Here is a 26,849-nt window from a genome sequence, read left to right on the forward strand (position 1 = left end):
GGCAGACAGACGAGTGTGCTCCTCAGCTAGCCTTGAAATAAGGTTCTCAGGTTTGTTTGGGGACCTGATGCCGTCAAAAGGGTCCTTCAAAGAGAGCAGAGGCAGAAGTCAGGTCTGCCGGCTCTGAGAAGAGGAAGCGTGGGCTTCTTTAGAAGCCAGTCTTGCCCAGTGGCATCTGGGCCTCCAGACACCCCAGCTCCCCGCTGCTGATGGCTGTGCAGCTTGAGTCACCATGTGACATGCAGAGCAGCCATGGCTATTAGCAGACAGCACACTTCCCCTCTACCTCAGCATCCTAACATCACACCGGCACTGCAAGGCCACATTGCCAACGAAGTGGCCTGTGGTGACAGGGCCAGTGTCCTTTGATGTCACCCAGAGTTCAGCCCTACTCCCGGTTGGTTGGAGCCCAACAGCAGACTATAGGGGTCTGTGAGGAAAAGGCACTTTGGGGAGGTCACCTGGAAGCCCTTAGGCCCAAGACTGCCTAGGTTGGACTGTCACATGTCCTCAGGAAAAGCAGGTGTCCAGACAGACACATGGCCTGAAACACAGACCACATCCAGGACACAGCTGAGTGTTTCAAATTTATTGACCTGATTTCCCATAAGGATTATGATCCAGAAGCACTCAACTGTGTCACCTCCAAACAGGCCTGTGGCCTAGGAGATTCTTGCTGCTCATCCAAGCTGACCTGGGGCTGTAACTTACAGGAACCGAATCCCAGCTCCAAACTGGACACCATCACAGATCCTAAAAAGAAAGGGAAAAGTCAAACACAGCACTCCTTACAATAACATGAGGTTCCGCTAGCCTCCTCAGCTCTGCCTAGACTAGTAAGAACCAGCCTTTGGAGAAAGGAGGGAGCTAGAGCCCAAGACCCTCCGCTTCTCCATCCCACTGAAGCAGCAGCAGCACCCCTCTCCCCTGCCCGCCCACCCAGTGTCAGGACAGGAAGGCACAGAAGCAGGAGGCGGGTCCTGGGGCTCACAATGACCCCTAAACCCAGCCAGCCAGCCCTGATCCAGGAAGGAAGCTAAAAGGCAGGAGTGCTCTCCGGAGAGCTCAGCTCTGGGGTCCTGTGAGGCCCTTCTCATTCTGGCCAGGACTGGCTGCAGGTACCCAGCACCCAGTTCCGTGTCCTCAAGACGCAGGTTCCTGAGTGCTGCCCACTGGAATGTGCAGTCGCCACTCACTCCACTGCTGAGGAGCCCTCGGATTGGATCCGAGCTTCACACTGTGCCTGCCCCCCTCTCCTGCCTAGGCTGCCAGTTCCACATTTCAGACGGAGGTCCATAAAAGGGACCGTGGCTGCCGTCACTGCTTTAGAGAAACATCCAGAGGAGACAAATATACAGGTTCTTTAGAGAGCACAAGGCATTCTGTACCGCTCTGCTACTACAACTGGAAACAAACCCAAGATGTCTGTGCTGTGACACACATCACAGAGCAATGCCCGTGATGGGTACTCAAGATGGCATCCAGAGTCACAAGACCAGGGCCCACCAGTCCTCTGCATACCCTTCTCAGCCTCTGCCTCTGGGCCAAGTGCGGGCTGCCTTCCTGCCCCATGGTAGCAATGCTCACCCCTCACAGCTGCCCCAGAAGCGGTCATCAGGAAAGGCCATCGATGCCCACTCTTAACCCCCAGAGCTCTTCCTCCCGGGCAGTGCGCTAAGCGTGTGGGAAAGCAGTCACAGGCCCCAAACAGCCCTGACAGACACCAAGAGGAAGATATCAATGTAGCTGGTGGGAGGGGTGGGGAAGGAGAGTAAAGAGGCTCACTTGTCAGCAGCCATTCCCCTGGAGTCTGTAACCCTGCGTACTCTGTCCACCCATGCCACACCCCTCCCCAGCTGCAGTGACGGTGCCCCTCCTACAGCTCAACGAGCAGCAGGTGCAGTGTTGATTCATCTGTGTCTCCAGAGACCTAGCCTGAGGAGCCCTGCTGTGACAGAACACTCAGGTCCCAGAGAAGACGCTGACATAAACCATTCAGGATGCAAGTCAAAACACTTCAAACTGCCTCCCTTTTTAAAGGCCTCAATTGCCAATTACAGAGCACCTGGTTTAACCCTGGGGGTGGGACTACAGACAACTGTCCACCTGCCAACTGCCTAATTTTAGAAATACTATGAAATTGAGGTCATTTCCCTCAAATGTTATCAAATTCCACTCTTGCTAATAAAGCTGCAAGCCAAGCCACACAGGGAAGGGTATTTCCACATTGCGGGCTGGCCCTGGACTTACTGCCCACTGCAAACACCTGCTGCCACGTCACAGTGGCAAACAGCAGCAGCAGCAGACTGAAGGTTATGTTCTGGATCAATCTTAAAAACATGCTTCTTGGGTTTAACTGAGAGACAGGGTACAGCTGAGGGGTCTTGAGCTGTAAATAGCGTATGCTAAATGACCAATTAGCAAAACCATCAAAAGCAAAGCAACTGCTTGGCACACACTGCCACCCTGTGGCTGCTGTCAGTATTACAGTAGCATGGGCCACAAATGCCCAGGTGCTAAAAGCAGTAGCCGTGCCCACTGGAGTGCACCACACTCCCAAAGCGGGTGAACTGGCCCAGAGCACAGCCTGACTTGACACCAACTTGCACTCACAATGCTTCCTGCAGGGCTTCCCGGGGGCATGGGCCTTGCAGCCAGCTGGCCACAGCTCCAGCTGCACCTGCATGGAAGGCTGCACAGAGAGAATCCCCATGCTGAAGAGGTAGCTGCTGAGAAGCCACCTACTATGCACCACACTGCACTGTCCAACTGCAGGCAGCAGGCATGGTGCGGACAGGGCACAGCACTCAGGGACAGAGGAGAGCAGGCCACTATAACACCAGCAGTCTCAGCAGTCACAGACACCACATCCAGACCACACAACAGCAGAGCAGCAAACACCTATCCTTGAAGTGTCGCCTTCCGTTCTCTGGATAGGAAACGAGACTCAGAGTAGCTAAGTAACCTAGTCCAGGCCTGTCACAAGTCAAGGTGGCACCTGGCATGTGGCCCTGGGGAAGTGATCTAGCTTGGATAGTCACGTGGGTAGGCCCGTCAGGGGAGTCGAGCCTATGTAGAACACCCAAGCTCTTGGATTGTATTGTCTCCCTGTGAGACTGTTTGTCAAGAAGGTAGCTGTGTGCCAGCCAGGCATAGTGCCTTAGCCAGGAACTTCCTGCCAGCACCCATCTTGACTTCCGACTCCCAGAGCCTTGTCATTTAAGCATCCTGTATATAATAATCCCTCTGGGTCTCCAGACACTTGCACAATGTCTACAAGGTAATATAAGAGATGGAGTAACTCCTACAACCCTGAACAGCCCATGGTCAAATTCACCCGCGTAACACAGCCACTACTCCCTCCCCATCCATGGGTGGGGTCCTCTAGCCCATCGATAGGCTGTGGCCGGCCAGCCCCGGCCAGTGTGGCACACAGAAGCTCTCACTGCTGCACTACACTTCCAGCAAGCAGGGTCAATACTTCCCACCTGGTGAGCTCCTCAGTCAGAGGGCTCGCACTGTCCTGGGGACAGTAGCAGTAGTGTTTCAGGGAAGGGTGGGCATCTCCCTTTCCCCTCCAACTAAAGGAGACCTCAGCAGAGGCCCCACATACTTTCATTCTTTAGTTGACAGTCCAGTCTCCAAGTCCTGAACCTTAAAGCCACTGAAGGGACCAGCCCAGTGCAAATGGCAACTCCACAGCTACAGAGTTGGCAATGGCCCCACACACCTGTCACCCTGCTGCACACCCATAGGAATGCAGTAGTTCAGTTCCAACCGAGCGATGTTGCCAAGCCGGAGGACCACGCCTGCTCCATAGGACCAGCGGATGCATTCAGCCAGCTTCCGGATGTGGGCTTTGGGGCCCTCACCTGAAACAGCAAAGGTGTGTTAGAAGATGTGTGGCTCCCTCCCTGGCAGGGCCCCTTACCGCTGGGCCCGGCTAGTGGAGACAGGTGTAGGATTGGGTATCTGCTTCCCTCTGTCCCAGAGCCAGCTGAGTGTCTCAACTCCCCAGGACTGGCCATCCTGCCCCCTCTACCTACAAAAGCTCTCCCAGCGAGCAGCTGGGAGGCCCCATGCCACACCTCAGATAGGACCTGGGGCTCCCAAACTGTTCAGCTGATCAGTCCCCTGTGAGCACCTCTGACAAAGCCCTGCTGGGCTCTGGGCCCTAATGGTACCTGGAGCACTTGAAGCTTGTTTGAAGAGTAAGAAACAGGTTCCCCCTACACGACGCCACCCTCAGGGAAGGCACCACCCCACACCAGACAGACTTGTAGTCAGAGTAGACTCACCGTAGTTGAGGTTGCACAAGTTGCCCGCATTGAGGAAGAAGTGGGTTCTGAAAAGCTCTCCGAAGCCACCCTGGCCTGGCCGGAAGGGCAGTGGGGTGTAGAGGTGCAGGCCCCCGGCCCAGTATGCCTCCCCTCCCAGGTAGTCTCCTAAGGAGGGAGAACAGGATCTGCTGACTCGGTGCTGTGGGCAACCAGGTCAGTCAGCCTCCCTCCTTCTCAGTAGCCAGCCCTCCACACTCACACAGCTGAAGAGCCGGCGTTCTAAATACAGAAGGACAAGGCTGCCATAGGCCCTGTCTGCAGTGCCTAAGTGTTCCTCCTCCTAGAGCAGCCACACTGAGCCTCCCTGTCTTCACCATCTCTATTCTCTTCATCTGCCATGTTGGGACAGTGTCCAAGCCCAGCCAGTTGGGGATGCCAGAGCCCAGGCTTTTACCCTCAATACCCTGTTTCAGTGTTGGAAGGCCAGGCCTGGAGTCAGTCACTGACTCAAGTTACCAGGGGAGGAAATGTGCTGGGATGACTTCCCTCAGCCTGCGCCAGCCGCTTCCATCAGTCAGGGGAGAGTTTGGACCCTGTGGGTACTCAGCCTGCGCCCTGGAAAGTTCTCCCTATCCGCGTGCTCTCCCCTTGCCCTCGTTTCTCTCACCACTTTTGAGCCGCCTGTGTTCCCCTGCTTCTGGGGCTCTCACTACTGCGGCAGGAAAGCTTCAGTTCTCTTAACTCCATGCCGGTGACCAGCGGGGAGGGGATGTATGAAAGCAGAGAAGCAGGTGTCTGGGCGACCTCCAGTGCAGTATGTTCAGTTGTGGGGAGCACTGTCTGTGAGACCTTGCAGAACCCAGGGGACGCCAGCCGGCCAGCCCTCCAGTGTATTCCAAATCCATGTAGTGGTCATACGTCTTTTTGAAAATGTGTATGAGGGCTGGAGAGATGGCTCACAACCAAAAATAAAAAAATGTGTATGAGAGCCAGGTGTGGTGGTACACATCTTTAATCCCAGTACTCAGGAAGCAAACTCTGTGAGTTTGAGGCCAGCCTCGTCTACAGAGTGAGTTCTAAAACAGCTAGAGCTACACAGTGAGACCCTATTTCAAAACACCAAAAAAAAAAAAAAAAAAAAAAAAAAAGGTATGTTTGTCAGCACGTGTCCCTGTGCACCACAGGTGTGCAGTGACAACAGACACCAGAGGAGGGCAACAGACCTCAGAACTGGAGTTACAGATGGCTGTGAGCCACCAGTGCGTACTAGAAGCCCGGGTGCTCGGGAGAAGTCAGTGCTCTTTAACTGCTGAGCCGCCTCTCCAGCCTAGTGTGTCATTTCACATCTAAAACAGGGTCAAATTTAACCTACCTCTCTACAATGCCCGGAAATAACTGAGTACCAAATCTGTGGCTCCTTCACTTTGTAATTTGTGTGTGTGTGTTTGACTGACGGACTGGCTGGAAACAAATGCACATGCATGTAAAAGCAAATGTTTTCAGGATAGCTTCTGAACTTGGAATTTCAGCATCAGTGCATAGAGCTGTGGTCAGATTAAAACAAACAGAAACAAGTCTCAAGAAAATCACCTTATTCACACTCAGAGGTCTACATTGCTTCTACCTGGTAAGACAACTCCTGGGCGAACTTCAAAGCCAGAAGAGACAGCAAAGCGCATGCCTCTGCAGTCGTGGGAGCAGAAGCATGGGAGACATGCCTGCTAAGTCTTCAGAAAAGGGGCTGTGCCCTAGGACACAGGGCTACTTGGATTGCTGGTTTTTGAGCAAAGGTCAGCCCCCAGAGAACAGAACTATCATGGCTGCTGGAAATGCTCTTATCCTTACATCCAACGCACACTGAAGCCACAGGAAGTCTTTTTTTGTTTTTGTTTTTTGAGACAGGGTTTCTCTGTGGCTTTGGAGGCTGTCTTGGAACTCGCTCTGTAGACCAGGCTGGCCTCGAACTCACAGAGATCCACCTGCCTCTGCCTCCTGAATGCTGGGATTAAAGGCGTGTGCCACCAACACCTCGCCACAGGAAGTCTAGATAGTCACATTGTTCCAAACTGAGATTTCCATTGCCTGGGTCCCCTCACAAATGACAGCGCACACAGAAGGAAACAACTGCATGTCTCCAAGTCTAATCTCACTGACCTTCACTCTGGGGTCCGATACTGTGCATGCTAAATCCTCGGACACTCGTGGGACCTCCCAGGTAAAACCTGCAGCAGAGTGACAGGTGTCAGTTCATCAGGTGAATACCCACAAGACCCGCAGCAGGAGAGCCAGCATCAGGGTCACAGTTGGTTCTGAGTAATGACATTGTCTCCACACAGCAGAACATTAGGAAAGGGTGGGAAAGATGTGAGCACGTGACACCTCAGAATCTATCTGACACCTGACAGCAGCTCATGCTGGAGAGATGAGCAATGTGACACAACAGACACATGGGGAAGGTGAGCGAGGAGGAGGAGGAGGAGGAGGACCATCCCTTACAAAGGGTGGGCAGCTGTCTAAGAGACCCACCAGGAGACTCCCTCCTCAACCAGACATCCTATGTGGCAGACACCCACAGCCACATAGGTTGAGAAGGCAGGGTCCACATCACTCAACAGTGTGGCACACCACAAGAGGGGCCAGATGACACCAGAAGGAAACATACCACATAGAGCATTACTCTGGCTTTCTACAAAGAATTGTACTATGTTCTAACCGCCAAGGATAGAACCCAGGGCCTCCCCGAAGGTTAGTCAAGTTCCTCATCAACACAATGTCCTTGAGTTCCTACAATGCTTTTTAATTGGGGAAGGGTGTTCTAATTTCTAAAGTATTTGTATCTCTGTCGATCGATCCATCCATATCCACCTATATCTATCTATACACATATAGATATATTTTAGAGAAGGCCTCACTATGTAGCCCTGGCTGGCCTCAAACTCAAGAGATGCACTTGCTTCTGCTCTCCCAAGTACTGGGATGAAAAGCGCACAACACAAAACACGTGCGCGCACACACACACACACTCTCTCTCTCTCTCTCTCTCTCTCTCTCTCTCTCTCTCTCTCTCTCTCTCTCTCTCTCTCTCTCTCTCCCTCCCTCCCTCCCTCCCTCCCTCCCCTCCCTCCCTCCCTCCCTCTCTCTCTCTCTCTCCCTCCCTCCCTCTCTCTCTCTCTCTCTCTCCTAAATGACCAAAGGGAGTGAGCCCAGGGTTAGGTTGGTTTCTCCTCTCTCTCTCTCTCTCTCCCTCCCTCCCTCCCTCCCTCCCTCCCTCCCTCCCTCCCTCTCTCTCTCTCCCTCTCCCTCCCTCCCTCCCTGTCTCTCTCTCTCCCTCCCTCCCTCCCTCTCTCTCTCTCTCTCCTAAATGACCAAAGGGAGTGAGCCCAGGGTTAGGTTGGTTTCTCCTCTCTCTTTCTCTCTCTCCCTCCCTCTCTCCCTCCCTCTCTCCCTCCCTCCCTCCCTCCCTCCCTCCCTCCCTCCCTCCCTCCCTCTCTCTCTCTCTCTCTCTCTCTCTCTCTCTCTCTCTCTCTCTCTCTCTCTCTCTCTCCTAAATGACCAAAGGGAGTGAGCCCAGGGTTAGGTTGGTTTCTCCTCTCTCTCTCTCTCTCTCTCTCTCTCTCTCTCTCTCTCTCTCTCTCTCTCTCTCTCTCTCTCTCTCTCTCTCTCTAAATGACCAAAGGGAGTGAGCCCAGGGTTAGGTTGGTTTCTCCTCTCTCTCTCTCTCTCTCTCTCTCTCTCTCTCTCTCTCTCTCTCTCTCTCTCTCTCTCTCTCTCCAAAGGGAGTGAGCCCAGGGTTAGGTTGGTTTCTCCTCTGTGCACCCTGCTATCTTTCTTTTTTCTTTTCTTTTCTTTTTTTTGGTTTTTGAGACAGGGTTTCTCTGTGTAGCCCTGGCTGTCCTGGTACTCACTCTGTAGACCAGGGTAGCCTCAAACTCACAGAGATCTGTCTGCCTCAGCTTCCTGAGTGCTGGGGTTAGGGCACTACCTCGCCTGGCTGAGAAAAAATTAAATGCAATAATGCATCTCAACAAAAAAGCAAGCAGGTACTAAGTGTGAGCACTGGGTGCTTCAAAAAATCGGTGCCCACATGAAAACCAAGAGTAATTTGAATATTGCTCTCATCTGTAAAAGAAGACAATCCGAAGTCCAGAGGAAGGTGGGGAGTCTCTGCTGGCACTGACCTGTCAGCAATGCTGGATGGCTTGTCACCGATGGGCACCATGATTCCACCCCAGAGAGACGTGGAGAATACCTGTATGAAGGCAAACAGTTTCTTTCTGTCCCCATGAGCACTAGCAGGAAGCTGGTTCTTCTCTGAATGCCCTTGGCGAGCAGAGCAGAGCAGAGCAACAGGAGGGACACAGGGGACCAGGGGCTGTGAGGTCGAAGAACTCAGTCAGAGGCAAATTTAAATTCCAACAGTCACACAGAAGTGCAGCAGGCCTAGCTTGTGATCCAGCCAGGATAGGATCCTCTTGCACAGGAACAACATGATAGAGGAGGTAGCCAGGACCCTGGATATGAGACCCTGCATCTGTTCGGACCCCAAAGTGTAAGGAGACTGAGGCATGCAGCTCCTCAGGCTGAAGGTCTACACAGGCTATGATGCTCCTGCAATCACATAGTGTAAAGACGTGTGTCTAGTTCTCCCTCAGGGGCAGCACCATCCAGTAAGGGGGCTCAGTGACACACTCTTTAAATCACGTAGGTCATCCCAGGCCTACTGAGTACCACTGCTGAGCTGGAGGCCTTCTCACTCAGCAGCCCCAGGCTCTCATGGCATCCCAGCCCCAGAGCCTCTGCTCATCTTGGGTCCTTTGCCTGTCCCTGCCAACTCCACACTGCCCAGATGGTCTTCTTCTAGATGCTTCAGGGGAAAGGACTAGAAAATAGGGTGGACGGGTGGGCAGAGCCACACAGCACACAGGACAGGACCCACATGGCATGATAGGAGGAAATCTCCCAACTTCACCATTGTCTGATGACACACTCACGTGTCCTTCTGTTGATATGACATTCTGGAAGCCACAAGCTACACTACACCTGGTTAAAATCACCTTTGTGGCAGACTTTGGAAGGCAAGGGCTCTAGTCTGATGAAGGCTGGCCAGCTGAGCTAGCTATGCAGGTTACCACACTGGAGACATTTTGAACGTAACAGTAGGGTTGCTGGGAAATGAGGCCATCAGGAAGCAAGTCAAGAAGCAGCCATGCTCTACTCTGACATTCCAGCTAGTGGGAGCCACACGGTGATGACAGTGCTGGCTGCATGGAGCTCAGGCTCTGGCCTATTCATGGAGAAGATACTCCATTCCGGGTGCTTCTCTGGGCTGAGGCCTGCCTCTGCTGCCTGGAGACCTCCAGGGCCTCAGCAGACTCCCAGACCCGCCCAGCCCACATGAACATAGCACTACCTCTGGCCTGGAAGGCAGCTCTCTGGGCTCCTGAGAAGAGCAGAGCCCTCTTTACTCCTTGCTAGCCCTGCACGGCTCCCACTCAGATGCCCACACTTCACATTCCCACCAGCAGACGAGGTCCCAGCTCCTTCCTGCCAAAGCCCAGCATCCCGGGCTGTGTACCCTCCTCCTGTCAGCCCATCTGTTCATCTACTCTCCCTTCTACCATCACCTACCCGTCTACACACTGTCTTCCCACCCATTTGTGTGCCCGCCTATCCATCCACCCACTCACCCGCCTGCACACCACTCATCCTAGCCCCCTGTCCACTCTCCCACCACACTGCACATGTAGACGCCTCACAAGAGCGCTGTTTCTGTCCCTGTTCTCTCCTCTGTCTCCTAAAATGAGCATTTTATTTTGAGGTGGCCTCAGGTTTAGAGGTACAGCCCAGGTCCCAGGGCTCCTCCTCAGCCAGTCTCACCACAAAGCCGAGGTTCTACCCTGCTCCTCACAGCCTGCTGAACTCTGACCTCACAGACACTAGCCTTCCACTGATGCCCCCCCACTCCAGGTGTCAGTGCGCTAAGCCATTCCTTTCACTAGCAGCCACTGGTCCTATCCCGCCCTCTACCCCCCCAATTCTGCCCATCTCAACCCCAGTAATTCCTGCTCTCTTTAGGTTCCACCCTCATGCTCCCTCCCCTTGATGCACACACCTGAGGAGCCTGGCAGCCGGGATGCAGGAGTGCGGTGGGGGAGTGGACGGGCGGGTAGGAAAGGTGTGTGCACTGACGGACGGCAGGTCAGTGGGTGGTACACACATGGGCGGGTAAGAGAACACACAGACAGATGGGTGAGTGCAGGAAGGACCAGCAGGTGGAGGGGTGGGGGACAGACGTGTGGACAGACGAGTGGACAGACGAGTGGACAGACGTGTGGACAGACGAGTGGACAGACGAGTGGACAGACGTGTGGACACACGAGTGGACAGACGAGTGGACAGACGAGTGGACAGACGAGTGGACAGATGAGTGGACAGACGTGTGGACAGACGTGTGGACAGACGTGTGGACAGATGTGTGGACAGATGAGTGGACAGATGTGTGGACAGACGAGTGGACAGACGAGTGGACAGATGAGTGGACAGATGAGTGGACAGATGAGCGGACAGATGAGCGGACAGATGAGTGGACAGATGTGTGGACAGATGAGTGGACAGATGAGCGGACAGATGAGCGGACAGATGAGTGGACAGATGAGTGGACAGATGTGTGGACAGATGTGTGGACAGATGAGTGGGGAGGTGGGCAATGGGTGGGCAATGGATCAACAGATGGGTGCTTCTATAAAATAAGCACAGTGGAGTCCTCCATGCCTCAACCCCAGGAACGAAGAGAAGGTGACTGTGCCACACTCCTAAAAGCCTGCGGCAGGAGGCCATGTGGACAGGTGACAAAAGGACGTCACAGCAACAGAAGGCAGACGAAGGACAAGTGCCTGTGACGGAAGAGCCTCATCCCTCAGACAGTGTCCTGTGAAGCCAGCATGGGCAGGAGTGCAGCAATGGAAATCAAGGCGCTCCGGGCACCACTCTAGAGCATAAACTCACAAGAAAGCAGAGGCAAGGGGTGCAGCTAGGGGAGCTCAGCTGGGGGATGGGTGGGGAAGGGTGCAGGGAACTCAGAGCCCACTCCACACCGCAGGCACAGGCAGCAGTCTGTGGAGCGCCAGGCAGAGAGGAAAGGCATGATGGAGTTCTGGGATGGCTCTGAGAGTGAGGACCAGTGCAGCCTGGCAGGTCACACACATAACTGTAAGTCCTGCGGGTTAAAGTATCACAGCACTGGGCACTCAGGACCCCAAGGTGAAGGTTGGCCCCACAGACACGGCGCAGGCTGGAAACTCACCGAATCCAACATGAGTGGCTTATTCAGCTGAAGCTCAAAGTCCTCCTTGATGAAACTCACATCCCCTCCAGTGTAGCCCGCCAGCTCCTGAGGAAGAAGCCATGCGTCACAGAGACTCAGGTGCTACCAAGCCCTCACCGCCTGTGCACTGACAGTTTTGTCATTTGAGCCTCCCAGAAAGTCCTGCTTACTCAGCACCTGGAAAGAGTGAGTCGCTTTTATGGCAGGGACATTGTACATACAAACCTCACCATTCATTGCTCCTCTGGAAATGAAGAGTGGGCACCCCAGGGTCCTGCCTGCACCATGAGCAGCAGGATGAGATGGGCTGGATCACCGGAGCCCACAGTGTGTCACCCAGTCCCCCCGCACCTTAGGGCAGCTAACCACACTACTTGTACAGCACCCACCACTAATCCCCATGGGCACCAGCCCTTGCACTGTGCATGACAGTCTTTGCACCCTTCCGTAGCTCCCCAAGCAGAGGAGAACCAAGTGGGAACACTACCTGGTTGACTTTGAGCAAGGCCCCTCTTCTTGGCAAGATAGATGAATTCCGAGAGTCGATGACCATGGCATGCTGAAAGAAATGAATGGAGCCCACTTTCACTTCAAGCAGCTCCAAGGATAATAAAACTTCCTGTGTACTGAGGGTTGGGGCTGTGCTGAGCATGCTCACAGAGCTTCCCGTTCCTGCCTTCCCAGGATGGCACGAAGTTCTAAGACGGCGTACCCAAAATCACCAGAGAGTTTTCCACTGACACCTATCTGTCTTGTTCCCTCAGAGAGCCTAGCACCCACTCTAAGTCAGCTCACTGCATTTTTTTTTGGTTTCTGGAAGGTAAGATTCCACAGCCAGCTCTTAAACACGTTATTTTTCCACTGATGTTACAAAAAATAATAAGAGGCAATGGAACTGCAGGCCACTGTCCCAACCACCCAATCTCAGTGACACCTCAGCCCCATATCAGCAGAGACTAGCCAATGGCCACAGCGCTGTCACACATTTCTCCACCCAAAGAACAAGTCCTACCGAGAGAGACGACTTCAGTGAGTGTCCACTTTCCTTCCGTACAGCAAACGATGCAGACCTTGAGAGGCAGCCCAGTTCCCGCCACACACCCTCCCACTTGACGGTGTGACTGGTCTTCCATATGGGAAACTGTAAAGGCACAGAAGGAAGCCTTGTTCTCACTGTTCATACTGGACCAAGCTGCTGCGAAGCATCCTTTGAAATGTGGTATCACTGACTAGCACACTTGGCAATTTCTTTTCTCAGCACCAGGGATGGGATGGATAAGCCCCTTGCTGGCACTTGATCCTCCCTGAGCCCCAGATAAGCTGTTAGAAATGAAAGGAAATAGGGAGGAGGAGGAACAGAAGAGGACACAGCAAGGATGATGGGGAGGGCTGTAAACTGCACCAGAGCAGAGCTACTCTGAGGGGCAGGTGAAGGAACAGGGCCACACCCAAAAGCTAGGGGTGACGCTGTCAACAGCAGGTGCCAGCCTCATCACAGTAAAACACACAGATGATGTGACATACCCACTCAGCCCACTTGACTGGCTGAAGGCAGACCCAGTAACCTCTCACCAGGATGCCATCAGTCCCAAAAGAACAAGGAAACTAAGTCACATGGGGCCAAGGGCTTTCTTCCCATAGCCAGAGGGAACAAGCAAAGCCTGGTCCAGGGAGCCTGCCTCTCATTAGGTCTGCCCCACATCCTGCCCCAGACTCTAGCTCAGAACAGCCCCATTCTCTCTAAATGTCATGATGTCGAGAGCCTTGGGAAGTAGCCATGAGTTCGCTCACAAGGACACCAGGTACCTGCAGGCCTGGAGGAAAATACAAGGCCACTGAGGGTAAGGAGGCACCAACTGAAGCCCAGTACACAAACTTGGTTTGTGAGAGTATGGACAAAACTGCCCACCTCAGCACACGGGGCATTGTGCAGGCCTGAGGAGCCCACTGAGACCCTGGCAGCATGAGTAGTAGCAGCCAGGCTCAGTGGTCACTCTACACGAGGGTCTCAGACTCTCTTTTCCCCAGATGCCTGCCAGCAACGAAGCTCCCCAGTCAACTCTTCTGTCCTAGAACACTGGACTGGTCTTAGCGAGCAAGCCACTTACTCGAGGAGATACACAGTAACCAGCACACCCACAGTACCCAGTTACACTTAGGGTGGTCTGAGACACAGACAGCTCTGCCGGCCTTGTCCTTCAACCCCCGACAACCCTACATGACCCTGCCTACACTCCATCCCCCTCTGCAACTACTGTTCCATGTGAAAAGCAACCCTGACTCTTCCAGGGTGTGCTCTTTAAAAAGCTAGAGAAAAAACCAAAAGGGGGTACCAAGGAGAAAGACGGGAGAAAGCACTGGGTGCTACAGTCAGTCAGGAGCACAGATGCCACGTGACCAGAGTGGACACCAGCCTGCTCTTTCCCTCAGTTCCCTGTATTAGTTACGGGGGAGGCATCTAGCCAGAAGGCCACCAAAGGGTGAAAAGTCCACACTCACCCACTCTCTAGTCAGCGAACTCACTGTCCCCACCCTGGGCACTGGGCCTGGTATACTCACACTATACTCAGCAGACACTCCTCTGTCGGTCTCCCGGACTGAGCTCCACGGGAACTGCCCAGTAACTTTATATAAGTTTACAGAGAAACTAGAAGGCAATAGGACAGAGCTTTAACAGTGGGTCTGAGCACAGGGCTTGCACATAGATAACAAAGGCCCAATTAGACTCCATCGGGCTCATCCTCAGGGCAGCAAGTGCAGCAGAGGCAGCTGGTGGCCAGGAGTCATAAGACACTCAAGCCATCTACTTTAACTTTTAAAGCAGGTCACTGAGCTCAAGGACCTGTTTGCTTCCTACTTTCTCTCGAAGTTTCCAGGCTGTGGTTTGAAGAACGACAGGCCGTAGGAAGTTTCTTTGGTTCCATAAGAAAACTGAAAAGTCACTTTTTCTGCACGTCCTAGGAGGTTGGGAAGTTTGAGGCCGAGTACCTAAGGGAGGGAAGATGATGACGTTGACAATGGGCCAGTGTAAACGAACTGGCCCAAAGGTTGGTAAACACAACCTTTGTTTCTTACAAAGGGCCCTTCCCAAGCACATAGCTAGCAACCCACACAGGCTGACCACCACACTGACGGCCTGGGAAACTGGAAGGCAGAAGTCTCCTACCTCAACTCCAAACCTTCTCCACCAAAGCATAAAGGAATCGGAACAAGACATTACTATGCTCATCTGTCCTAGTACTAGGGTTAGCATTGCTACAAGCAACCTCAACTTCATGCTGATCGGTTCTAGGAATGTTAAAGGGAAATTGTAGATAACACCTAAGTTCATAAGCCAGCAGGTTCCACAGCAACTCCCTGTTTTGTTTGTTTTTTTCCCAAAAGGCACATCTCAAAAGCTTACACATAAAAGAACTCTAAACAACGATGGAAGTCATGTCCTACCATACTGCCTTCATTGTTTCCAACCATGGTGTTGTAACTGCCTGTCAACCTCCTTAGCTCTGTCACTTCAAAGGTGACATCTAATCCATTTGGCAGTGCATCATCACCTAAAGAAGTAAATATTCAAAGGGTCAGCATGGCTTGGTGGGTAAAGGCACTTGCCACCATCCCTGCCAAACTGGGTTTGATTCCAGGACTCATATGATGAAGGAAAAGAACAGATTCCTGCAAATTGTCCTCTGACTGCCACATATACTCACACACATACACATAAGTGCACACATACACACACACATACAAACCAAAACATACCTCTATACCTAACACTGGACCCTGCTCTCTGTTCAGATACAGCCCCAGCTGGGAATGTGCCCACCCTAGGGAGGCCTTTGAAAGTGCTGAGTCCCAGCCTGGCTGTGGTGGCGCATACCTTTAATCCCAGCATTTGGGAGGCAGAGGCAGGTAGAGCTCCATGAGTTCAAGGCCAGCCTGGTCTACAGAGTGAATTCCAGGACCATCAGAGTTACACAGAGAAACCCTGTCTTGGAAAAATTAAAAAAAAAATTGAGTCCCATCCAACCAGCAAGAAAGCATGGATTCATATGATGGTAAGGATTTTAGTAACCTAAGAGAAACAAGCAACATAGTAGTACATCCAGCAGGGTGTGAGCAATGTCTGGGCTGGAAGTTTCCACCTTACAACCCAACAAGGCATGGGCAGTACTGCAGAGTGAGGCCAAACCCTGCAGGGCTGGGGTCTCAGAGGAGGAGGCAGCTCTTGCTTTCCACCCAGGGCACCTGCTGGGTGTTTCTGCTAGACACCTGCACAGCCATCAGGAATGGAGATGTCCACAAGGTCTCCACAGCTGGGGAAGGAGGGACAGGGTGGAGCTTTGGCACTGTTCTGGGTTTGCTTTTATATTTATTTATTTATTTACTTTGAAACAGGGTCTACAATGCTGTCCTAGCTGTCCTAGCACTTGCCAAGTAGACCAACCTGGTCTTAAACTCACAGAGAACCAACAGTCTCTGCCTTCTGAGTGCTGGGATTGAGGTATATGCTACCACATCCTCAATCTCTCTGTCTCTCTCTGTCTCTCTCTGTCTCTCTCTGTCTCTCTCTCTCTAAGATTTCACTTTTCAGAGGGGTTTTGGTGTAAGACAGAACAAAAGGCAGCCTTCCCATCAACCCTTGCCATGCTGACGCATGCCCCACTATTAACACCTTGCATTCGTAAGGTTCACTTGTCACAACTGTCAAGCCCACAATTCACAGCAGGGTCAGTGACATATAGTGTGCCATGTACATAATGACAGGTTTATAACACCCTAAGCCAGCCTTTGCTGTCAGGTAATTCTATCATGCAGCAGGGTAAAGAGGTGAAGTCACAGCCAAGAGGAGAGCTGACCAGTGCAAGGCCATGTTCAACAGGGACTGGGGAGAGCTGAAGACCCGCACCAACAAATGGGCACTGAACTGACCCTGGGGAGGAGGGGGAGGCCTCATGCTCAAACTCCACCATTCACTATTAGGCCAGAGACAGGTTACCTAAAAGACTCAAAACCTCCATTTCATAAGTGAAATGTATCTGACCCTCACCAGTGTCCCCAGGTGCTCCCATCTCCCATCTGACTCATCAGTGAGTCCTGAGCTTTACTACACATTAGATCACGGGTCCCACCCACTCCTCTGCTGTGACGAAACCCAAAGGTGTACTTTTAGAGGCGTCTAACTGACTCCAGGACCTGCCTGAGAAACCTCTGGCTGTTCTGTGACCCTGGAGGCTACATGGTGGCATCAGAAAGATACTCTCCTATGGTACCTACCATGACATGTGTCGATCAAAACATCCACTTGCCTAAAAATTCCTAGGCGAAGCAGTTTTTCACGGGCTTCATGTGATCTCCGCATTACCTGGGAGACAGACAACAGAGAATGAGCTCTCCAAAGACACAGGAGCATTGAGAGCCGTGTGACCTGTAAGCATACGCACTAAGAGGTGCATGTGGCAAGAAATGTCTGTGAAATCCCATGCGGAACAGTGCAGTGGCAGGAGGACACCTGGGCTCAGCAGAGAGGAACACGCTTGGGGTGCTCTGAGCACTGAGCAGAAACCACAGCATGTGAGAGAGAGCGACACCCTGGGGGTGGGCATGGTGAAAATCGGACAACTCAGTCACGTAGGATGGACATGACTGAGATGGAAATCAGTCAGCAGAGCGAGTACCAGACAGAAATCAGTCAGCAGAGTGAGTAACCAGACAGAAATCAGCATCAGAGTGAGTACCAGACAGAAATCAGCATCAGAGCGAGTACCAGACAGAAATCAGCATCAGAGTGAGTAACCAGACAGAAATCAGCCAGCAGAGTGAGTACCAGACAGAAATCAGCATCAGAGTGAGTACCAGACAGAAATCAGTCAGCAGAGTGAGTACCAGACAGAAATCAGTCAGCAGAGTGAGTAACCAGACAGAAATCAGTCAGCAGAGTGAGTAACCAGACAGAAATCAGCATCAGAGTGAGTACCAGACAGAAATCAGCATCAGAGCGAGTACCAGACAGAAATCAGTCAGCAGAGTGAGTAACCAGACAGAAATCAGCCAGCAGAGTGAGTACCAGACAGAAATCAGCATCAGAGTGAGTAACCAGGCACAGAAAGTAGCCAGGAAAGCAAGTACCAAACACAAAAAAAGGCCAAGGATAACAGGGAGAAACAGTCAACACTGGTGACAGAGTGACACAAAAGCTCCTGTGAATGAACAAAGGCTGAGAACCCATAGGAAAACAGGTGCTCCACACTGAGAAGCCAGGCACGTGTCTGTAACCCCAGCACTCAGAGGCTAAGAGCTAAAGATAGAGGCCAGTTCAGGTTACATAGTGAGATGTTGTGTCAACTAACAAATAAAAAAGGAAAACAAAACAGAGATATGAATGGCAACAATTAAAAAAAAAAGCATTTGAGGGCTGGTGTGATGGCTCAGTGAGTTACAGTATCTGCTACAAAACCCTAGCTTGATTCCAGGGACATATATACAAATCAAAATAATGAACAGCACTGTGTCTACCGGATGGCAAGACTTAGAGTGTGGCTCTCCCCGAGTCTAGGGAGTGAACCTTCCCTAACCTGCAGGGGTATGGAGTGGTGACTCTCCTTGAAGACCAATATGCTGACCTTTGAAGTGACAGAGCGTGTGCCCTTTGATCTAGTAACCCTACTTGTACTGTGCACCCCATGATACAACAGTAAGATGCTGAATACACAGTCCCTGTGAGAGCTAAGCACTCAGTATAATGTCCACTAACAGAGGCACACAATGATACAGTGTTTGCAGTGAGGTTTCCCAGACACATAGAAAGGACCGCCCTCACAATGACAACAAAGAATGTTAGTGCTTCCTGCCACCTGGGTTCATCCTAGTGAAGGGCACAGGACATGGTGGAACCTGAGCTGGCCTCTGGGAGTTGTCAAGCAGTGGCAAGGTAGTGTGCACAATCACACCAACATGCTCTCCCCCTGTGACAGTTTACAACTCGCTAAGTAACTGTCTTGAAACATCACCTTAAGCTTTTAAAACACAACTTTTGATTGTTGTTTTGCCAACACTGTTCACGGTTAACAAGAGGCAGAGAGGAGCCAGTCAACCTAGCCATAAGGACACCACTGATGACCTCTGTTAGGCAAGTCTGTGTTGTCTGAGAGCAGGACAGAAGGAAGCCACAGGCAACTTCCTACTACAGCACTGGAAAGAGTCTGTGCAACAGAGCAAGGGCCTGGGTGGAGTGCAGTGGGTATCCTCAGAAGATCCCCAGGGCCTGGGTGGTGTGCAGTCGGTATCCCCGGAGGATCCCCAGGGCCTGGGTGGTGTGCAGTCGGTATCCCCGGAGGATCCCCAGGGCCTGGGTGGAGTGCAGTGGGTATCCCCGGAGGATCCCCAGGGCCTGGGTGGTGTGCAGTCGGTATCCCCGGAGGATCCCCAGGGCCTGGGTGGAGTGCAGTGGGTATCCCCGGAGGATCTCCAGGGCCTGGGTGGAGTGCAGTGGGTAGCCAATGCACACAACAGTGGAAACTTGTGACAGCTGTGACAGGTGCTCTGCAGGCTTGGGTCCCTCTGCAGTGAGAGGCTGGGGGTAGTCTCAGACTCTTCAAAAGTTTCATGCAGAGTGCCACACAGAATAAACTCACCTCGATGAGGTTTTTAGCCTTAAAAACATCTCCAATTTCACAAATGATGATGTCATCTTTAGTCCGTCCAAGTCCATCAAAATGAACATGCTGAACCACTACCTAAATGTGAAAAGGGGACAGAGGTCACCATCCCTAGCACAGGAGTGAAGCCAGAGGTAGGGTCTGAGACAAACGGCAAGGTTTTTTCAAGTGTAATAACCTGGATTTCTTACTCCCGATTTCATTTTTTTCTTAATCTTTTTTTTTTTTTTGAGACAGGGATTCTATGTGTACCTTTGGAGTGGGTCCTAGAACTCGCTCTGTAGACCAGGTTGGTCTCGAACTCACTGAGATCCACCGGCTTCTGCTGGGATTAAAGGCATGCATCACCACCGTCCAGCTCTTTTTTATGATTTTATGTGTATGGGTGTTTGCTTACATGTATGTCCGTGAAGCATCTGAGTGCCTGGTGCCCTCAGAGAACAGAAGGCAACATTAGATTGCCTGGAACTGGAGTTACAGACGGTTATAACCAGCCATGTGGGTGCTGGGAGTTGAACCCGAGTCTTCTGGAAGAGCAATGCTCTTAACCTCTAAGTCATCTCTCTAGTTCCTGTGGGGTTTTTTTTGTTTGTTTGTTTGTTTCATTTTGCTGTGAGCCCCTGTATTCTTATTTAAGATCTAGTCTCTGCCAGGTCTGTACCATTCATGAATGAGCTCTGGCCTCTCTAGCCAGAGAACCCAAGATCATGTGGGTCATGCAGGCTTATAAGCAGAGGCCCAGCCCTCTTAACATGGCCACACCCAGCCTCTGCTTTAGGATGGAGATCCTTCAGTGATGTCACAAAGCAGGTAAAGAATGATCCTCGAGGGCTGGAGAGTTGGCTCAGCGGTTAAGAGCATTGGCTACTCTCTCAGAGGACCTGGGTTCAATTCCTAAGACCCACCTGGCAGCTCACAACTCCCTGTAACTACAAGACTTAACATTTTCACACAAATATACATGCAGGAAAAATGCCAGTGCCCATACAATAAAAGTAAATAATTGGAGCTGGGTGGTGGTAGTGCACCCCTTTAATTTCAACACTTGGGAGGCAGAGGCAGGCAGATCTATGAGAGTTTGAGGCCAGCCTGTCTACAAAGCAAGTTCCAGAGCAGGCTCCAATGTTACACAGAGAAACCCTATCTTGAAAAACCAATAAATAAATAAGAAAAAAAAAAAAAAAGAAGATTATTGACTCTCCTGGGATAAAGGAACAGAAATATAAACTCAAGGGCTGGGGTTGTCTGTGGTAGAGGACCTGTCTGGAATGCAAGAGGTTGCCAGTGTGGTGGCGCATGCCTTTAATCCCAGGACTCAGGAGGCAGAGGCAGGAAATCTCTGTGAGTTAGAGGACAGCCTGGTCTACAGAGCAAGTTCCAGGACAGCCAGGGCTACACAGAGAAACCCTGTCTCAAAAACCAAAACAAACAACAAAAATAAAACACAACAAAAAAACCCAAATTAAAAAGGATACAAGAGGTTCAAGAGGTTCTGGATTCAATCCCCAGTGCCACCAAAAATATATGCATGTATATAAACTTAATCATAATTGGAGTCTATCTTTGAAAAACGTAAAAATTTATTTTATTTTGTGTTTGAGTGTTTACCTCATGCATGTATTTGTATTACATGTGTTCAATGCCTGTGAAGGTCAGAAGAGACCATCAGATCTTCTAGACTCTAGTATCTAGAGCCTGAGTTACAGATGGTTTTGAGTCACCATATGGGTAATGAGAACCAAACCCAGGCTATCTGTAAGGGCAACCAGTGGTCTTACCCACTAAGCCATCTTTCCAACCATGAAAAATGAGTTTTGTTTTTTTTTTTTCAGTAGAAATAAATGTGTTTGCCTAAACCAGTCATGCCATGAAAACCTCAGAAACAAGGTTCTCTACTTGCAACGGGTGACAGGAGAGTTCCTTTACTTCTCCATAGGAGATTACCGAAAGAACATCCCAGAAACAACCACATCAAAATGTTCCACAGAATACTCGCATCTTTGTTTTCCAGAATTTCCTGTTTCGCCTCAGGTTCAACTTCAACAAACTCAGCTTCTTCTCCCAAACCTCCAAAGTCAGGTCCACTCGACGGAAGAGGCTCCAGACTCTGCAAAGGACAGATAAACCCAAGACTATTGAACTGACAAATGAAAACAAGCCAAGCTTCCATCAGATGGTGCCACAAAATCCAGCACAGCTGCTCCCTTGGGAGTGGGGCTGGGGGTGGGAGAGAGAAGGCAGGACAGGAAATAGAAGGAAAGGGAGTGTAAGCTGATGGGCAGGTGCAGGTCCCAGCGGCAGGCAGCGCTTAGTAACCATGTTCACTGGGTTACTAGTAAGGAAAGCAAAGATTTCAAAAAACAAAAACAAACACCTTGTTCATCAATGGGCCAGAAGGAAGGCAGGCACTTTCCACAACCTGAGCTGTGTGGCACTGGGGACTGAACCTAGACCTTTGCACATGCTGTCCAAGTGCTCTACACCACCAAGTTATATTCCTGAACCTTCTAAACTTGCTTTTTTCTTTAGCTTTCTGAGACAGGGTCTCTCCTCAAAACACTGTGCAGCCAAGGTTTCCCTTGAAATTCCTCCTGAACCCGTCCCTGCTTCCAAGTGGCAATATGAACTGTCACCACCTCAAAACACCACAAAGCAAGCCATGATGGCACCTTGGCTATAATCAATCATGTAGTAGCCTCTTGCTGGCTGGAAGGTTGGCCACACCCCTTTTGGGTGTGGCTTCAGGCAGCTGAAAGCAGAAAGAGGGAAGCGTGAGGTGTGGTCTAGCTTGCCCAGGCTCTTTCTCTTAGGTCAGCCCATTGGATAGGAAGGGTAGAGAAGCCCTCCCACGGTTCTTTATTATTATCAATTGTGTAAGTGTTCCCCAAAAAACATCCATTTATCATTTATCTTGGGTCTAGTGAAATCTTTACATCCTCACCTTCATAATCCCAGCACCAGCAGGCTAAGACAGAAGGGATTCTATCACTAAACAAATAATCACAACAGTAACTTCTTAAGCTTTCTTGGGGACAGGGGCTGGGTGAGCCTGGCTGGGAAGACTGGAAAACACAATTGCATATACATAACATACACATAACACAATATTTTATCTGTGTGTGCATAGAACATATAATCAGGTGCTTTTTGGTCACCAATCTGTTCCTGTAGGTGAACACCCTAAGTCACTGGGACACTTAATGGCAGAGAGAGCCAGGTACCCCTGAAATAAACTCAGAGTGGCAATTCAGGGGATGTCAAGAACAGGCAGGCTTCCTCACTCTATGCTTGTCTGCAGTCAGGACCCTCTACAACGCACACAAGTGCTGGCATGAAAAGCCACGAGACCCTGCCATTCCCTTCTGCAGATTCTGCCACAGGCACCCTATTCACAGTCTGCATCAGGATAAGGAGCCCACCAGAATCACATCTCCTCCCATACCTGCCCTAAAGACTGGTCTTCAGACTCCCATCCAATATAAATACCTTCATTGTGAGGCCATGTTGACTCCCTGAATAATCTGCAGATCCACCTAAATGTCTTCTATCTTTGGGGATGGTACAAGACAGGAACTCAGGCCTTGAATTTACTATAATTCTCCTGCCTCTGCCTCCTGAATGCTGAGCCACCATGCCAGGCCAAATATTGCCTCTGAGCCAGTGTGTGTGTGTGTGTGTGTGTGTGTGTGTGTGTGTGTGTGTGTGTATGTGTGGTGGGCCTGTGTGCAGGGTCAGGATCAAGGTCTCGAATACCCAGGGATGGCCTCAAATGTACTACACAGTTAAGAAGAGTCTTGAACTCCTGATCCTCCTGCTTCTAACTCCCAAGTTCCTAGGATTACAGCCACCATGCTGGCTTAAATGATAAAAAATTGTGACTTCAGACAGGTTTCTTTTTTTTTTTTTTTGTACGATTCCTATCCACAGGATCCTGATTAAATATATTTTTCTTTTGTAATTTTACTTAACAAAACCAGTAAGTCTCTATGGTGAAGGGATAAAGGGAAAAGCAGGTATGTGCCTATAACCCCAGCACTCATGCAGATGTAAGACTAAGTTCAACGCCAGCCTGGGGTACTTACCAAGGATGACAAAGAATACATCATTTCATGTCGTTATCCACTGGCTTTTTGTTGTTAGTGTTTTTAAAACTAAATCACTATTAACTCCTCATAAGTATAGAAACACTATTAGGCAAAACAGGAATGTACACATGGACCCATTCTTAATCCAACAGTTGGCAAATATGCCTTGTTTGGGCAGTTTGCATTCCATTATTCTAAAAAGCTCCAATATAGTTCCTAAAACGTCAAAGCATGGGAAAAGTTCATCATCTGGAGGGAAGATGCTAAAACAGGGTGTCACTGTGATTCACACTTCTGCCAAAGTTTAGTGTCCTTCAGGACCTGTTTTCTAATGGAGACTTATTCACTATGTATTATTTGTTTTGTTTTTAGGCAGGGTCTCACTTTATAGCCCTGGCTGTCCTAAAAACTCACTAAGAAGATAGGGCTGGGCTGGAACTCCCAACAGATCCAACTGCCTCTGCTTCCTTAGTGCGGAGGTTAAGGGTGTGAACCACCACGCCTGGGAAACAGATCAGTAATACTCAAAAGTGTGAAGGATTCCAAGTTCAAGGCCAGCCTGGTCTAGAGTGTGAGTTCAAGGTAGGCCCTGAGCTAGTGAAAGGCTGCCTCAGAATTTAAAAAAATATTTGAAGAGATCTACAGACAGAGTTCAGTGATGCCTGAAGGAGACCTGCGGTGCTGAGGGTCTTGCCCAATAGCTTCCTGCAGTATTCGAGACAGTACTGGAAAAGTAGTATGAACTAAGTTCTAAAACATCTGACTATCTTGGTAGGTAAGGCAGGGTGTGGACATGACCCACAGGAGAGGGAATGAGCCCAGGGCAGCGGCACAGTTCAAAGTGCGTCACAAGTGGTGGTTGAAACAGCCGCGTGCGTGTGGTGTGCCCAGGTCTGGAGGCCTTAGGCTAAGTGCTATTGGAAGTAAAGGGACACTACCAGAAAATGAGTCACAGGGCAAGCGATGCTGTTGACACTGTGTGGTGCGGGGTCCAGGACATTTTAGGACATTTTGAGGCTCTGTGACTCTGGACAGATGACTCATTCTCTGACCCTTGGGAACAATTACAAAATGAAGGAGTCTGGCAGTAAGCAGCCAACTACTTATTCAGTAACACTAACATAGGCTGGAACTTAAGATACTGCACTGGGCCCAAAAGAACACCACACGCACACACAAAACCAACAAAAAAATAAATTGAGCTGGTCATGAAGGAGATCTATGTCCCTAAGCAGAAACTTACTTGTTCATCAGACCTCAGGAGACATGAGGAAGAGAACAGGCAAAAAAACTCAAAAAAGCCACTTCAAAGACAGCAGCTGAGCCAAGCATACCAACACATGTCTGTATGCCCAGTCCTCAGAGAGAGACAGGACCACTAATGTGCGGCCATCCTGGGGCTACAAAGCCAAAGGCAGAAACAGACAGGGAAGGAAGAAATGACGAGACGGGACAAGCCTCTTCCCACCTTGTCTCTTCTCCGCTTTGCTCTGCCCACTCAGGGGAAGGAGAGCTCATTCTGTTGTATAGAACAAGAAAATGCTGCCCAATTCCGGGCGGCAAATAAAAGCCAATTCAAGAGGGCTCAGCAGGTACAGGAGCTTGCCGCTGGGGCCTGAAGACTGCGTTGGGTTTCCCCAGACTCCACTTGGTGGGAGGAGAATACTGTGGCAAGTTGTCTTTGGAGTTTCCCGTGGGCACACACAAAAAAAACAAACAAATAGGTAAATGCAAGTTTTCTAAAGCAAGAGTATTGGGCTGGAGAGGTGACTCAGCGTCTTGCAGAGAACCAAAGTGGGTTCCTGGCACCCGCATGGGGTTTCACAACCCGCTGTAATGTAACCACAACTTCAGGGGATCCATCGCCCCCCTCTGGTCTCCACCGGTTCTGCACACAAAGTGCACACACACGCAAGCGAACGCGCCCCCCTCTGGTCTCCACCGGCTCTGCACACACAAAATGCACACACACACACACACAAAGTGCACACACACACGCAAGCGAACGCGCCCCCCTCTGGTCTCCACCGGCTCTGCACACACAAAGTGCACACACACACACACAAACACACACACGCACGCACGCACGCGAACGCTCTTGCAGACAAATAACTGGAAATCCTAAAACACGTCTGTTAAATAACTTGTTCATGTCTTGGCTTCTGACGAACCCTTCTTCCCAGCCGCGGTCCCATGGAGACCGGTGGCTGTGAGGTTCCCCCGGGAAAATTCCGCTGAGTGACCTTGGCTAAGTCACCACCGTCCTCAGGACCGCCGCAGTCGCAGGCCCAAGCGGTCCCCGCACTCTGCCCCCGCTGCCCTCGCCCCGGGAGGCGCGCGTGCCCCCCACCCCGCTCCCCGACCGCCGCGGGGCCTCTCACCCGGGCGTGCACTGTCCCCATGGCTCCCTCTCCGGCCGCTCCCCCGCTGAGGTGCCCGCGCCCAGCCCAGCTCAGCTACGGGAGCAGACGCGCGGCCACAGGTCACGGAAGCAGCTCGCCGATCTTCGCCAAAGTCCGGAGCCTAGGGCCCGCCCCCTGGCTCCAGGGCCTCCGCTCATTGGGCCGTGTGAGACAGTGACCCGGATGTTGTTCCCAAGAACGCCGGGAAGGCCAGTGCCCTCTGAGCGCTTGCAGTAACGCCGGGATAGCCGCTCCTCCCTGGCCAGAGCTGACCCACGGGCGCCGTGTGGCACTGAGCACCTCCTGGGCACCAAAGCCTGGCCCTCGGCCCCTGGTGTTTCGCGTAGGTGTAGTCTTGGAGCCCCATCGTCACTTCCAAGGTGTGACCGGAAGGGCGCAGGGATTAGAGACGACTGTCTGCTCCAGGAGCGGGACGTGGAACCTAGCTTGGGTCAAAAACGTTAACACGTCCGCCCGGATCTAGTAGAAAGGGTGAGTGTGGTGCTGGGGGTCGTCCCTCCAGCGGTAAAGGCACTTGCCGCCAAACCTGAGAGCTTAAACTCAGTCCCTTAGACGCCACGTGGTGGAAGTTGTCCTCTGATCTCCACACATAAAATGAAACTAAGAGTCAATAAACCGGGTGGTGGTGGCACGCGCCTTTAATCCCAGCACTCGGGAAGCAGAGGCAGGAGGATATCTGTGAGTTCGAGACCAGCCTGGTCTACAGAGTGAGTTACAGGACAGCCTCCAAAGCCACAGAGAAACCTTGTCTCGAAAAACAAAAACAAACAAACAAAAAAAGTCAATAAAGGATCACCTTCGCAGACTCCCCAGAAACGTGTTTGTTTTTATTTTATCTTTCAATTAAATATATATTTGCATCATCACTTCCCAGGATTTTTTTTTCTTTTGAGAAAGGTTTTCTCTGTGTAGCCCTGGCTGCCCTGTGCCCTGGATCTTGCTCTGTAGACCAGGCTGGCCTTGAACTCAGAGATCCGATTGCCCCTGCCTCCCGAGTGCTGGGATTAAAGGCGTGTGCCCCCACTTCCCGGCCAGATTCAATCCTTTTTAAAACAAATTCTTTTCTTAAATCTATTTACTTATTC

General features: G+C 51.1%; 1 protein-coding gene across 1 annotated transcript; it reads right to left on the reverse strand.

The window, feature by feature from the left end:
* Positions 1-574: 574 nt before the first annotated feature.
* Positions 575-25,879, reverse strand: Samm50 (SAMM50 sorting and assembly machinery component). Its single transcript, XM_040754054.1, has 15 exons — positions 25,723-25,879; positions 21,253-21,363; positions 19,233-19,334; positions 16,876-16,963; positions 15,049-15,155; positions 14,462-14,592; positions 14,164-14,251; positions 12,617-12,745; positions 12,092-12,163; positions 11,584-11,670; positions 8,459-8,529; positions 6,435-6,502; positions 4,299-4,445; positions 3,731-3,872; positions 575-753 (listed from the first exon to the last, which is right to left on the reverse strand). The coding sequence occupies exons 1-15, from the start codon at positions 25,741-25,743 to the stop codon at positions 708-710; spliced, it is 1,410 nt and encodes a 469-aa protein (XP_040609988.1). The 5' UTR covers positions 25,744-25,879; the 3' UTR covers positions 575-707.
* Between the last annotated feature and the right edge of the window lie 970 nt (positions 25,880-26,849).

The sequence above is a fragment of the Mesocricetus auratus genome, unplaced genomic scaffold (assembly GCF_017639785.1).
Source record: "Mesocricetus auratus isolate SY011 unplaced genomic scaffold, BCM_Maur_2.0 Super-Scaffold_100010, whole genome shotgun sequence".
Classification (NCBI taxonomy): domain Eukaryota; kingdom Metazoa; phylum Chordata; class Mammalia; order Rodentia; family Cricetidae; genus Mesocricetus; species Mesocricetus auratus.

Coding starts and splice junctions, on each gene's coding strand:
- Samm50 (XM_040754054.1), bottom strand. CDS start 25,743: ATGGGGACAGTGCACGCCCGG. Junction 19,335..21,252: donor AAATTCTGGAAAACAAAGAT/GCGAGTATTCTG, acceptor TTTCACATTTAG/GTAGTGGTTCAGCATGTTCA. Junction 12,164..12,616: donor CACTGAAGTCGTCTCTCTCG/GTAGGACTTGTT, acceptor CATTTCTTTCAG/CATGCCATGGTCATCGACTC.